This window comes from Oncorhynchus clarkii, chromosome 18 (genome assembly GCF_045791955.1).
Source record: "Oncorhynchus clarkii lewisi isolate Uvic-CL-2024 chromosome 18, UVic_Ocla_1.0, whole genome shotgun sequence".
Taxonomy (NCBI): Eukaryota; Metazoa; Chordata; class Actinopteri; order Salmoniformes; family Salmonidae; genus Oncorhynchus; species Oncorhynchus clarkii.
Window position 1 is genome coordinate 6529470 of NC_092164.1, and position 15599 is coordinate 6545068.

Here is a 15599-nt window from a genome sequence, read left to right on the forward strand (position 1 = left end):
AAAGGGTCTGAGTACTTAAAAAATACATACAAATAATACAAACATTTCTAAAAACCTGTTTTTGCTTTGTCATTATGGGGTATTGTGTGTAGGTTGATGGGGGGGTGTGGGGGGGACATTGTCATCCATTTTAGAATAAGGCTGTAACAAAATGTGCAAAAAGTCAAGGGGTCTGAATACTTTCTGAATGGGCTGTATGTCTTTACTCCCTACAGTAAAGTCTAACCTTCACGTTCTCTCTGGCAGGTTACAGGCAAGCAGCAACCACAGCAGACGAGCAGGACGCTTTTGGGGAAAGTGTGTAAATGTTTGTCTGTGTTGATTGCTATACTTGTGTACTTTAGCTGACAGAGGTTTTTATTGAACATCGGAGCGCTGTTGGTATTTAGAGTTCGGTTGCAGAAGAGCCCAGTTCCTCAAGACATGAGATCCACTAACACGTCTCAACCAGACTACTAATCCATCTTTAGAATATTACAGTATATTCTAATTGTATGACAAAGATCATATTAAATGCATGGCGACTAGCAAGATACAGTACTACTATTCATGAATGAGGATGAGACTGTCTGGGAGTCTTGGGAGCATGAACAGTGTGCAGGCCTTCCTGTTCTTTATTAGTATTCTTTATTAGCCCAGCTCCTACGTTTAGAAGGATGTGGTTATGACAAACATTTCTAATGAGACAGACAGATGCACTGTGTACTAGATACATGTATTGAACCTTTTTGAGTTGACAGAGTCACATTTCTTCCCCAGTCATATGTAAGCTAATTTATACCTGCACTATACATTACATAATGTCACTAATACTGTTTTTATTCTATTTTGAAATTGCACTTTAGTTTTGAGAGATGAGGTTTGTCAGTGAGGAAATACAATATAATCAATTACAACACAGCGCCACCTACAGTTGACTTTATGACACACCAGGAAGAAGACGGGAGAATATCCTTCTATTTAATTTAACTTGAATCTATTTAAATATGGTAGCACTTGTGTCAATGTGAGGTTAATGCTGTTATTACATACTGTATCTATAGTAATACAGATACATGGATGTTTTACCTCCTTTATATCAATGCAATGTATGAATGTATTTGAGCCCTGAAAATATAATGGTGATAACAATGTTTTGCACTTTGATAGTTTGATATACTGTACCTTGTTCACTAGATTTATGTGTATCACGTTTTAGTTCCTGTTTGTATTTATTCTGATCATGGATGTTGCTTGTTGTGTTTGACCCCACTTTATTTAACACTGTTTATAACTCAGGCTATTATTCTCGCTTGATCTGTACAATGTTTTTGATTTTTTTAAGATTCAAAAGCATTCTTTAAAGGTTGTTTAATAGCGCTGCACCAGACTCCCTTGGCTATGTGTGTAATATGTCAGCTCCGATCTGTTTTAAGAAGAGTTCAACTAATTAACCTTCTCAACTAAAACCGGTGATACGCCAGCAGAGTTTACTTTCACTTTTAGTGTAGATGAGGGTTCCCGCCAAAAGGTCCGTTAGGTAGGTCCGATAGGTCCATTTAAATCAGGAGGGGAAATCATTTTCACCATGTCTCCTGCACTCCACAACTACCTGTTTATTCAGCTAATAGTCCTCCCTGAAGGTAAGTTATATCAGTTTTATGCATGATATACTGCATTTGTCAGCTTTTATTTTAATTGAAGAGGTGCTTTCAAATCAAAGTTTATTTGTGACGTGCGCCGAATATAACAGGTGTAGTAGACCTTACAGTGAAATGCCGAATATAACAGGTGTAGTAAACCTTACAGTGAAATGCTTACTGACAGGCTCTAACCAACAGTGCCATTTTTAAGTTTAAAAATCTTATTAGGTGAACAACAGATAAGTAAATAACAGTAACGAGGCTATATACAGGCACCGGTTAGTCGGGCTGATTGAGGTAGTATGTACATGTATGGTTAAAGTGACTATGCATGTAAAAGAAGGGTTGGTGGGTGGCGGGACAATACAGGTAGTCCGGGAAGCCAATGTGCGGGGGCACCGGTTAGTCGGGCAAATTGAGGTAGTATGTACATTAATGTATAGTTAAGAGTAGTAGCAGCATCAAAGAGGGGTTGGGGGTACTGCTTGCCATGCGGTAGGAGAGAGAACAGTCTATGACTGGGGTGGCTGGGGTCAATAGGCCTGGCATTGTAAATAAGAATTTGTTCTTAACTGACTTGCCTAGTTAAATAAAAAAAAGAATAATCTAGCATGGAAAGGATGGTCTTTGGAATCAGGGGTAGTTTGGTTTAGTATGATTTAATCAGTGAACAAAGTAAGAGGATTGATCTATAGCCATAGTTCCTTATATTCACTGATGTCCACACATTCTTTAGTTTGTTACTTTAATAATTCAATAGATGGATCCATACTGCAGTCAGTTACTAACCCATACTGCTGTCAATGTAAAAGCCCCTTCATTCATAACTTCCTCCTACTGTACCTAGACTAGTTCTGTACTCCCCCCTGCTGACCATTCTGAGTACTACACCACTACATTATGTATACAGGGAATCCAGAAAGTATTCAGACTCCACTTTTTCCACATTTTGTTAAGTTACAGCCTTATTCTAAAATTGATTCAATAGTTTTTTCACTCATCAATTTACACACAATACATAATAACAAAGCATAGAAAATATTTTCAGAATTGTTTGCAAATTTATAAAAAATAAATACAAATTAAATATTGCATTTATATACTACAGTACTTTGTTGAAGCACCTTTGGCAGCGATTACAGCCTTGAGTCTTCTTGGGTATGACACTACAAGCTTGGCACACCTGTATTTGGGTAGTTTCTCCCCTTCTTCTCTGCAGATCCTCTCAAGCTCTGTCAGGCTGGATGGGGAGCATCGCTGCACAGCTGTTTTCAGGTCTGACCAGAGATGTTTGATCGGATTCGAGTCCGGGCAAGTCAAGGACATTCAGAGACTTGTCCCAAAGCTTGTCCTGCATTGTCTTGGCTGTGTGCTTAGGGTCGTTGTCCTGTTGGAAGGTAAACCTTCACCCCAGTCTGAGGTCCTGAGCACTCCGGAGCAGGTTTCATCAAGGATCTCTCTGTACTTTTGTCCATTCATCTTTCCCTCGACCCTGACTAATCTCCCAGTCCATGCCGCTGAAAAACATCCCCACAGCATGATGCTTCTACCACCATGCTTCACCATAGGGATGGTGCCAGGTTTCCTCAGAAGTGACGCTTGGTGTTCAGGCCAAAAAGTTCAATCTTGGTTTTATCAGACCAGAGAATCGTGTTTCTCATGGTCTGAGATGCCTTTTGACAAACTCCAAGTGGACTTTCATGTGTCTTTTACTGAGGAGTGGCTTCTGTCTGGCCACTCTACCATGAAGGCCTGATTGGACGAGTGCTGCAGAGATGGTTGTCCTTCTGGAAGGTTCTCCCATTTCCACAGAGGAACTTTGGAGCTCTGTCAGAGTGACCATCAGGTTCTTGTCACCTCCCTGACCTAGGCCCTTCTCTCCTGATTGCTTAGTTTGGCCGGGCAGCCAGCTCTAGGAAGAGCATTGATGGTTCCAAACTCCTCCCATTTAAGAATGATGGAGGCCACCTTCAATGCTGCAGACATTTTTTGGTACCCTTCCCCAGATCTGTGCCTCGACACAATCCTGTCTCTGAGCTCTACGGAGAATTCCTTCGACCTCATGGCTTGATTTTTGCTCTGAAATGCACTGTCAACTGTGGGACTGTATATAGACAGGTATGTGCCTTTCCAAATCATGTCCAATCAATTGAATTTACCACAGGTGGACTCCAATCAAGTTGTAGAAACATCTCAAGGATGATCAATGAAAACAGGTTGCACCTGAGCTCAATTTCGAGTCTCATAGCTAATGCTCTGAATACTTATGTAAATAAGGTTTGTGTTTTTTATTTTTAATACATTTGCAAACATTTATAAAAACCTGTTTTCGCTCTGTCATTATGGTGTATATTGTGTGTAAACTGATGATATTTTTTGAAAAAAATATTCAATTTTAGATCAAGGCTGTAGCGTAACTTTCCTAATGTACAGTATATACTGTATATACTCTAACACTTTCTATGAATCCCATATGTATTATGCATTATACAGCATTATATATGTACTCATAATGCTCTATGATAGGTTAATAATGCAGGATAAGCGTAGTTATAGACACATAAAGACTCATTAAGTCTCTTAATTCAGTACATCAATAGTCCTAATGCATTATAATTATAACCATAATGACTTATAATATACAGCAACATAGTGTTTCATAACTGCTGGTCACTTTGTCCTCAAGGATCATACAGCATTATAATGACCATCAGTGTGATGCATTATTAACCCATACTGCAGTCCTCAAGGATCATACAGCATTATAATGACCATCAGTGTGATGCATTTTACTAACCCATACTGCAGTCCTCAAGGATCATACAGCATTATAATGACCATCAGTGTGATGCATTACTAACCCATACTGCAGTCCTCAAGGATCATACAGCATTATAATGACCATCAGTGTGATGCATTACTAACCCATACTGCAGTCCTCAAGGATCATACAGCATTATAATGACCATCAGTGTGATGCATTACTTACCCATACTGCAGTCCTCAAGGATCATACAGCATTATAATGACCATCAGTGTGATGCATTACTAACCCATACTGCAGTCCTCAAGGATCATACAGCATTATAATGACCATCAGTGTGATGCATTATTAACCCATACTGCTGTCAGTTACTAACCCATACTGCAGTCCTCAAGGATCATACAGCATTATAATGACCATCAGTGTGATGCATTACTAACCCATACTGCAGTCCTCAAGGATCATACAGCATTATAATGACCATCAGTGTGATGCATTACTAACCCATACTGCAGTCCTCAAGGATCATACAGCATTATAATGACCATCAGTGTGATACATTACTAACCCATACTGCAGTCCTCAAGGATCATACAGCATTATAATGACCATCAGTGTGATGCATTACTAACCCATACTGCAGTCCTCAAGGATCATACAGCATTATAATGACCATCAGTGTGATGCATTACTAACCCATACTGCAGTCCTCAAGGATCATACAGCATTATAATGACCATCAGTGTGATACATTACTAACTCATACTGCAGTCCTCAAGGATCATACAGCATTATAATGACCATCAGTGTGATGCATTTTTATACATTTTTGTCAATGAGCAGAACATCATCTTTCTCATGGTGTGTTATAGAATACTTATTAGCCACTATAACAGCAGGACTCAACTACTATTTGAGGAGGTCCAGTCACACAACTTTCCGAGGTGACAAAGGTCCGGATGGATGTTGTCATTTATCGGCATAGTAACAAACCCCAACCTCTACAACCCATGTGACCCCAAACTGTTCACAGCCCTCTTGTTGGTGGAGAGAACATTTAGAAGTTTTTAAGCTAATTTCCTGCAATTCTACACATTTTGCTATGTCTAATGTGTGTTCATATCATACTGTACCTGAGTGATTCAACAAAATGTCGGGCCCTTGGGGGTCGAGGCCCCTGGTTACTTAATCTGACCATAACAACTACAAGATGTAGATAGCTGGTTAGCCTAACTTACCTATCTAGCTGACTTGGGCAAGTAGTTGATCAACTGGATATTTCTGACAGGTTAGAAAGAGCTCTGTCAGGGAATGACATCAGAGGAAAACTGTCCTTGCACTACCATATTTAGAAATTGCACCTTGTTGATTCTACTATTGCAGCAATCAACAGCAGTAAGTTGAAAGCATGACTGAGTTCCTAAAAAGATCTCGGGACTCCGGTCCGTATTGACCCTGTTCTAGGTGTGGTTCCAAACCGCGGCCCGTATTGACCCTGTTCTAGGTGTGGTTCCTGTTCTAGGTGTGGTTCCAGACCGCGGTCCGTATTGACCCTGTTCTAGGTGTGGTTCCAGACCGCGGTCCGTATTGACCCTGTTCTAGGTGTGGTTCCGGACCGCGGTCCGTATTGACACCATTCTAGGTGTGGTTCCGGACCGCGGTCCGTATTGACACCGTTCTAGGTGTGGTTCCGGACCGCGGTCCGTATTGACACCGTTCTAGGTGTGGTTCCGGACCGCGGTCCGTATTGACACCGTTCTAGGTGTGGTTCCGGACCGCGGTTTGTATTGATCCTGTTCTAGGTGTGGTTCCGGACCGCGGTCCGTATTGATAATATCTAGTAATATTACCTTTGGCAGCGATTACAGCCTTGAGTCTTCTTGGGTATGACACTACAATCTTCTCTGCAGATCCTCTCAAGCGCTGTCAGGCTGGATGGGGAGCGTCGCTGCACAGCTATTTTCAGGTCTGACCAGAGATGTTTGATCGGATTCGAGTCCGGGCTCTGGCTGGGCAACTCAAGGACATTCAGAGACTTGTCCCAAAGCTTGTCCTGCATTGTCTTGGCTGTATTCTTAGGGTAGTTGTCCTGTTGGAAGGTAAACCTTCACCCCAGTCTGAGGTCCTGAGCACTCTGGAGCAGGTTTTCATCAAGGATCTCTCTGTACTTTTGCCCATTCATCTTTCCCTCGATCCTGACTAATCTCCCAGTCCATGCAGCTGAAAAACATCCCCACAGCATGATGCTTCTACCACCATGCTTCACCATAGGGATGGTGCCAGGTTTCCTCAGAAGTGACGATTGGTTTTCAGGCCAAAAAGTTAAATATTGGTTTCATCAGACCAGAGAATCGTGTTTCTCATGGTCTGAGAGTCCTTTAGATGCCTTTTGGCAAACTCCAAGTGGACTTTCATGTGTCTTTTACTGAGGAGTGGCTTCTGTCTGGCCACTCTACCATGAAGGCCTGATTGGAAGAGTGCTGCAGAGATGGTTGTCCTTCTGGAAGGTTCTCCCATTTCCACAGAGGAACTTGAGAGATCTGTCAGAGTGACCATCAGGTTCTTGTCACCTCCCTGACCAAGGCCCTTCTCTCCTGATTGCTTAGTTTGGCCGGGCAGCCAACTCTAGGAAGAGCCTTGATGGTTCCAAACTCCTCCCATTTAAGAACGATGGAGGCCCCCTTCAATGCTGTAGACGTTTTTTGGAACCCATCCCAGGATCTGTGCCTCGACACAATCCTGTCTCTGAGCTCTACGGAGAATTCCTTCGACCTCATGGCTTGATTTTTGCTCTGAAATGCACTGTCAACTGTGGGACCTTATATAGACAGGTGTGTGCCTTTCCAAGTCATGTCCAATCAATTGAATTTACCACAGGTGGACTCCAATCAAGTTGTAGAAACATCTCAAGGATGATCAATGAAAACAGGTTGCACCTGAGCTCAATTTCGAGTCTCATAGCTAAGGGTCTGAGTACTTATGTAAATAAGGTATGTGTTTTTTATTTTTAATACATTTGCAAACATTTATAAAAACCTGTTTTCGCTCTGTCATTATGGTGTATATTGTGTGTAAACTTATGATATTTTTTGAAAAAAATATTCAATTTTAGATCAAGGCTGTAGCGTAACTTTCCTAATGTACAGTATATACTGTATATACTCTAACACTTTCTATGAATCCCATATGTATTATGCATTATACAGCATTATATATGTACTCATAATGCTCTATGATAGGTTAATAATGCAGGATAAGCGTAGTTATAGACACATAAAGACTCATTAAGTATCTTAATTCAGTACATCAATAGTCCTAATGCATTATAATTATAACCATAATGACTTATAATATACAGCAACATAGTGTTTCATAACTGCTGGTCACTTTGTCCTCAAGGATCATACAGCATTATAATGACCATCAGTGTGATGCATTATTAACCCATACTGCAGTCCTCAAGGATCATACATCATTATAATGACCATCAGTGTGATGCATTACTAACCCATACTGCAGTCCTCAAGGATCATACAGCATTATAATGACCATCAGTGTGATGCATTATTAACCCATACTGCTGTCAGTTACTAACCCATACTGCAGTCCTCAAGGATCATACATCATTATAATGACCATCAGTGTGATGCATTACTAACCCATACTGCAATCCTCAAGGATCATACAGCATTATAATGACCATCAGTGTGATGCATTACTAACCCATACTGCAGTCCTCAAGGATCATACAGCATTATAATGACCATCAGTGTGATGCATTACTAACCCATACTGCAGTCCTCAAGGATCATACAGCATTATAATGGCCATCAGTGTGATGCATTACTAACCCATACTGCAGTCCTCAAGGATCATACAGCATTATAATGACCATCAGTGTGATGCATTACTAACCCATACTGCAGTCCTCAAGGATCATACAGCATTATAATGACCATCAGTGTGATGCATTACTAACCCATACTGCAGTCCTCAAGGATCATACAGCATTATAATGACCATCAGTGTGATGCATTACTAACCCATACTGCAGTCCTCAAGGATCATGCATCATTATAATGACCATCAGTGTGATACATTACTAACCCATACTGCAGTCCTCAAGGATCATACAGCATTATAATGACCATCAGTGTGATACATTACTAACTCATACTGCAGTCCTCAAGGATCATACAGCATTATAATGACCATCAGTGTGATGCATTTTTATACATTTTTGTCAATGAGCAGAACATCATCTTTCTCATGGTGTGTTATAGAATACTTATTAGCCACTATAACAGCAGGACTCAACTACTATTTGAGGAGGTCCAGTCACACAACTTTCCGAGGTGACAAAGGTCCGGATGGATGTTGTCATTTATCGGCATAGTAACAAACCCCAACCTCTACAACCCATGTGACCCCAAACTGTTCACAGCCCTCTTGTTGGTGGAGAGAACATTTAGAAGTTTTTAAGCTAATTTCCTGCAATTCTACACATTTTGCTATGTCTAATGTGTGTTCATATCATACTGTACCTGAGTGATTCAACAAAATGTCGGGCCCTTGGGGGTCGAGGCCCCTGGTTACTTAATCTGACCATAACAACTACAAGATGTAGATAGCTGGTTAGCCTAACTTACCTATCTAGCTGACTTGGGCAAGTAGTTGATCAACTGGATATTTCTGACAGGTTAGAAAGAGCTCTGTCAGGGAATGACATCAGAGGAAAACTGTCCTTGCACTACCAACATTTTGAAATTGCACCTTGTTGATTCTGCTATTGCAGCAATCAACAGCAGTAAGTTGAAAGCATGACTGAGTTCCTAAAAAGATCTCGGGACTCCGGTCCGTATTGACCCTGTTCTAGGTGTAGTTCCAGACCGCGGCCCGTATTGACCCTGTTCTAGGTGTGGTTCCTGTTCTAGGTGTGGTTCCAGACCGCGGTCCGTATTGACCCTGTTCTAGGTGTGGTTCCAGACCGCGGTCCGTATTGACCCTGTTCTAGGTGTGGTTCCGGACCGCGGTCCGTATTGACACCATTCTAGGTGTGGTTCCGGACCGCGGTCCGTATTGACACCGTTCTAGGTGTGGTTCCGGACCGCGGTCCGTATTGACCCTGTTCTAGGTGTGGTTCCGGACCACGGTCCGTATTGACCCTGTTCTAGGTGTGGTTCCGTACCGCGGTCTGTATTGACCCTGTTCTAGGTGTGGTTCCGGACCTCAGGTCCGTATTGACCCTGTTCTAGGTGTGGTTCCGGACCGCGGTCCGTATTGACCCTGTTCTAGGTGTGGTTCCGGACCGCGGTCCGTATTGACACCGTTCTAGGTGTGGTTCCGGACCGCGGTCCGTATTGACCCTGTTCTAGGTGTGGTTCCGGACCGCGGTCCGTATTGACCCTGTTCTAGGTGTGGTTCCGGACCGCGGTCCGTATTGACCCTGTTCTAGGTGTGGTTCCGGACCGCAGTCCGTATTGACCCTGTTCTAGGTGTGGTTCCGGACCGCGGTCCGTATTGACCCTGTTCTAGGTGTGGTTCTGGACCGCGGTCCGTATTGACACCATTCTAGGTGTGGTTCCGGATCGCGGTCCGTATTGACCCTGTTCTAGGTGTGGTTCCGGACCGCGGTCCGTATTGACCCTGTTCTAGGTGTGGTTCCGGACCGCGGTCCATATTGACCCTGTTCTAGGTGTGGTTCCGGACCGCAGTCCGTATTGACCCTGTTCTAGATGTGGTTCCGGACCGCGCTCCACCAGTTGAGTATGGCTGCAATATAAAGTCATCTTTGACTGCTTTAGGTGAAGGGATGAAATGCCTCATAATAAAGTGATTGTCTGCTTTCAGTAAAGTGAAACTTTCTACACATTTCATGATGACATCACAATGATGTTTCATTCTGTTTCACTCTTCTTTATTCAAACAGTTGCATAACACAACGCTACGCATCGCAACACAATGCGATAAAATCTATAAATATTCATATATATTAAAAATATGGCTTTTAGCTGACGCTTTTCTCCAAGTGACTTTTTAATAATATGGGAATCAAACCCACAACACACCATGCTCTACCAACTGAGTGTGTGTGTGTGTGTGTGTGTGTGTGTGTGAGAGAGTTTGTAATGTACTAAGTACTAAGTAGTGTGTAACTGTCTTAATGCAGGGCTCTCTCAGTTGGTGAGAACACAGCAGGTTGTCACAGCAACCCTGGGAGAAGATGCAGTCTTAACCTGTGAGCTCATGACACTCAAAGACGTGCGGCAAGTCACCTGGCAAAAAGAGACAACTGTGACGAATGAAAATGTGGCCACCTACAGCAAACGAGGTCCCGATGTCAACGTACGTTTTAAGGGGAAAGTGGAGTTTGAAGACGAGGGACTGCAGAACTGCTCTATTGTCATCAGAGGAGTGTCACGAGGAGATGAGTCCTGCTACAAGTGTCTGTTTAACACCTTTCCAGAGGGAGCTATCAGTGGAACCACCTGCCTCAAAGTCAATGGTAAAATCTGACAACATAATGTACTGTAAATGATTGACCCAGAACAACTTCTTCAGAACTTCAGGCAGCCATTTTATCAGATCATACATCCAATGTCTTGAAACTATTTATCAAAATGGAATCATTTAGTAAATCATGTAAATGGATTCATTTAGTAAATAATTTCAATGGAATCATTGTGGTCTCACTGTGAACTGTGTCTGTTGTTCTATAGAGCTGTATGGACCCTCACTCCTCATCACACAAACCAACAACAGTCACACCACTCTGTCCTGTTCTGCTACTGGACGACCTGTTCCTACAGTAACCTGGGAAGACACAGAAATTCTAGAAAATTCCACAATGGCCAACGTCACCCATCTCAATGGAACTGTCACGGTCACCATAACTTCTACGCTGGGGGCATTCAGTCTACCTGACAAAGACACCAGGGTTGGCTGTATGGTGCCACTGTTCTCTGGCGGTGTCACCAAGAACGTATCCATGGTTATTCTAGCTAGAACACAAGCTTCATTTCCTGGTGAGAAGTGGTTCTATACATGCCTACAGTAACAATCAACATGCTGGTGTCATTCTGAAGTACTGTCTCTGTATGTTCTGTGCTAGGTGTACCTGAGGTCACTGATGGTGACAGGATCAGAGGTAAGTCATTAATATAATGACCACAACTGTTCTCTGACACTTTTATCTGTGAATTGTATCGTTCTCATCTTGTCATCTTTCACATGTAACCCAACAGGGATTGGTGCAGTGATGGGTTCACTGTGTTTCATTGCTGTGTGCTGTGGAACTGCTGTGGCACTGTGGTGCAAACTGAGAAATAACACAAAAAGGCCAGTTTTACTCTTCAGATGACAGAGAAAATACAGTATTACTTTGACATTGTTTTTGTAAGTTTGACAATCTTTAGCCCAAATCCCACAGCCAATGACAGAGAACAGGAAGAACCATCAACACTCAACACTCAAAATGATGACCCTGAAACAAGTAAACAGTGTTTGTACTTACTGTAGGTAATAGATTAGAAAACATTGAATTGCTTTTCAGTATCAAATGTCCTCCCTGGAGAATGTGTAACTGTAAATAGCCACAAAGCCGTTATATCAGTACACTACTACAACATGATCTGACTCTGATCAGTATCATTGATGTAAATGTCTTTCAGGACCACAACAATCTCCAGTACATTCTAAATGTGTTAGTACAACCTTATTGGATCATCCTGGTAGAGTGGTAGTCATGGTGACCGCATACATGCAAATGAGTTGCATTTGTTGCATTGTTGTTCCAGTATGTTATTTGTATTTTGTATTTATTAGGGATCCCCCATTAGCTGCTACTCTTCCTGGGTCCAAACATATTACAGTACTTACATTAATGAAGTCAATCTCTCCTCTACTTTGATCCATGAGAGATTGACATGCATATCATTAATGTCAGCTCTCCGTGTACTTTTAAGGGCCAGCCGTGCTGCCCTGTTCTGAGCCAACTACAATTGTGGCACCTGGCCACACTACTGAACAGTAGTCTAGGTGCGACAAAACTAGCGCCTGTAGGACCTGCCTTGTTGATAGTGTTGTTAAGAAGGTAGAAACTAGGGCCTGTAGGACCTGCCTTGTTGATAGTGTTGTTATGAAGGTAGAAACTAGGGCCTGTAGGACCTGCCTTGTTGATAGTGTTGTTTAGAATGTAGAAACTAGGGCCTGTAGGACCTGCCTTGTTGATAGTGTTGTTAAGAAGGTAGAAACTAGGGCCTGTAGGACCTGCCTTGTTGATAGTGTTGTTATGAAGGCAGAGCAGTGCTTTATTATGGACAGACTTCTCCCCATCTTAGCTACTGTTGTATCAATATGTTTGGACCATGACAGTTTACAATCCAAGGTAACTCCTAGCTGTTGAGTGTGTTGTGTTGAGTCATCCGCATACATAGACACACTGGCTTTACTCAAACAGCTACCCTGGGGAATTCCTGATTCTACCTGGATTATGTTTCCATTAAAGGACACCCTCTGTGTTCTGTTAGACAAGTAACTCTTTATCCACATTATAACAGGAGGTGTAAAGCCATAATACATTTGTTTTTCCAGCAGCAGACTATGACCGATAATATCAAAAGCTGCGCTGAAGTCTAACAAGACAGCCACCACAATCATTTTATCATCAATTTCTCTCAGCCAATCAGTCATTTGTGTCAGTGCTGTGCTTGTTGAGTGCCCTTCCCTATAAGCGTGCTGAAAGTCTGTTGTCAATTTGTTTACTATGAATTTACACTATCTGGTCAAATACCGTTTTTCCAGAAGTTTACTAAGGGTTGATAACAGGCTGATTGGTTGGCTATTTGAGCCAGTAAAGGGAGCTTTACTATTCTTGTGTAGCGAAATGACTTTAGCTTCCCTCCAGGCCTGAGGGCACACACTTTCTAATAGGCTTAAATTGAAGATGTGGCATTATCATCGGCTATTATCCTCAGTAATTTTCCATCCAGGTTGTCAGACCCTGGTGACTTGTCGTCGTTGATAGACAACAATCATTTTTTCACCTCTTCCAAACTGACTTTACGGAATTCAAAAGTACTATTCTTGTCTTTCATCATGTGGTCAGATATACTTGGATGTGTTGTGTCAGTGTTTGCTGCTGGCCTGTCACACATACGTTTGCTTATCTTGCCAATGAAAAAGTCATTAAAGTAGTTGGCAATATCAGTTGGTTTTGGGATGAATGAGCCATCCGATTCATTGAATGATGGAGCTGAGTTTGCCTTTTTTCCCAATATTTAATTTAAGGTGCTCCAAAGCCCTTTACTAGGATTCTTTATATCATTTATTTTTGTTTCATAGTGTAGTTTTATTTCATTTAGTCATGATTTCTTAATTTGAAATACGTTTGCCAATCAGTTGGGCTGCCAGATTAATTGCCATACCTTTTGCCTCATCCCTCTCACCCATACAATTTTTCAATTCCTCAGCAATCCACAGGGATTTAACAGTTTTTACAGTCATTTTCTTAATGGGTGCATACTAATTAGTAACTGGAATAAGCAATTTCATAAATGTGTCAAGTGCGGTGTCTGGTTGCTCCTCATTACACATCAAAGATCAGCAGATATTATTTACCTCATCAACATATATAAAACTTCTTGTATGACCTCTTATACACTATATTAGTCTCAGGAACTATTCTAAAATGGAGTAAATTAAAGTGTGATGATCACTTTAATGGTACTGTATTTCAAACACTGGTCAGTTATGTTTGTTTTAGACCATAGCTCAAATCAAATCAAATTTTATTTGTCACATACACATGGTTAGCAGATGTTAATGTGAGTGTAGCGAAATGCTTGTGCTTCTAGTTCCGACAATGCAGTAATAACCAACGAGTAATCTAGCTAACAATTCCAAAACTACTACCTTATACACACAAGTGTAAAGGGATAAAGAATATGTACATAAAGATATATGAATGAGTGATGGTACAGAGCGGCATAGGCAAGATGTAGTAGATGGTATCGAGTACAGTATATACATATGAGATGAGTATGTAAACAAAGTGGCATAGTTTAAAGTGGCTAGTGATACATGTATTACATAAAGATGATATAGAGTACAGTATATACATATACATGGGGCGGCAGGGTAGCCTAGTGGTTAGAGCGTTGGACTAGTAACCGGAAGGTTGCAAGTTCAAATCCCCGAGCTGACAAGGTACAAATCTGTCGTTCTGCCCCTGAACAGGCAGTTCCTAGGCCGTCATTGAAAATAAGAATTTGTTCTTAACTGTTAGTTAGTTAAATAAAGGTAAAATATGAGATAAATAATGTAGGGTATGTAAACATTATATTAAGTAGCATTGTGTGGCTAGTGATATATTTTACATCAACATATTTTCAACATATTTTACATCAATTCCCATCATTTCCCATTATTAAAGTGGCTGTCAGTGTGTTGGCAGCAGCCACTCAATGTTAGTGGTGGCTGTTTAACAGTCTGATGGCCTTGAGATAGAAGCTGTTTTTCAGTCTCTCTGCCCCAGCTTTGATGCACCTGTACTGACCTCGACTTCTGGATGATAGCGGGGTGAACAGGCAGTGGCTCGGGTGGTTGTTGTCCTTGATGATCTTTATGGCCTTCCTGTGACATCGGGTGGTGTAGGTGTCCTGGAGGGCTGGTAGTTTGCCCCCGGTGATGCGTTGTGCAGACCTCGCTACCCTCTGGAGGGCCTTACGGTTGTGGGCGGAGCAGTTGCCGTACCAGGCGGTGATACAGGCCGACAGGATGCTCTCGATTGTGCATCTGTAGAAGTTTGTGAGTGCTTTTGGTGACAAGCCGAATTTCGTCAGCCTCCTGAGGTTGAAGAGGCGCTGCTGCGCCTTCTTCACGATGCTGTCTGTGTGGGTGGACCAATTCAGTTTGTCTGTGTAACTGACAGTTAGACTTACAGGTTATGTCGTTGTCTTTTGTTTGAATTGTTTACGTGTCCGCTGTGCGGGGGAAATGATAATACAAGCGGAACTACGTAGTGTTCTGTTGTAACTGTTGTAACGGGGATCCTTATTGTAGCAACACTTTTGGAGGGAAGGCAATCCTGCGCTGCGTTAGCTAGGTTTTCATGTTATCGGGTGTAGTTCATAAATGTTGAAGTGTGTATGTTAGGATGAAGTGTGAATTCACGGCAGGAATAATAAGTGTGAAGTTTGATTTCCTCCCTTCTG

General features: G+C 42.0%; 2 protein-coding genes across 2 annotated transcripts in view; both read left to right on the forward strand.

The window, feature by feature from the left end:
* Nucleotides 1-1344, forward strand: part of LOC139372967 (OX-2 membrane glycoprotein-like) — a 30375-nt gene extending 29031 nt beyond the window's left edge. Inside the window, exon 5 of the mRNA XM_071112871.1 lies at nucleotides 247-1344. Within this exon, the coding sequence (XP_070968972.1) occupies nucleotides 247-305 (59 nt within the window). The 3' untranslated portion in view covers nucleotides 306-1344. The remainder of the gene's footprint in view (nucleotides 1-246) is intronic.
* Nucleotides 1345-1567: 223 nt separating this feature from the next.
* On the forward strand, nucleotides 1568-12922 carry LOC139373938 (OX-2 membrane glycoprotein-like). Its single transcript, XM_071115021.1, has 5 exons — nucleotides 1568-1622; nucleotides 10556-10891; nucleotides 11106-11411; nucleotides 11498-11533; nucleotides 12915-12922. Exons 1-5 carry the CDS (start codon nucleotides 1568-1570, stop codon nucleotides 12920-12922), a joined length of 741 nt encoding a protein of 246 aa, XP_070971122.1.
* Nucleotides 12923-15599: the final 2677 nt, after the last annotated feature.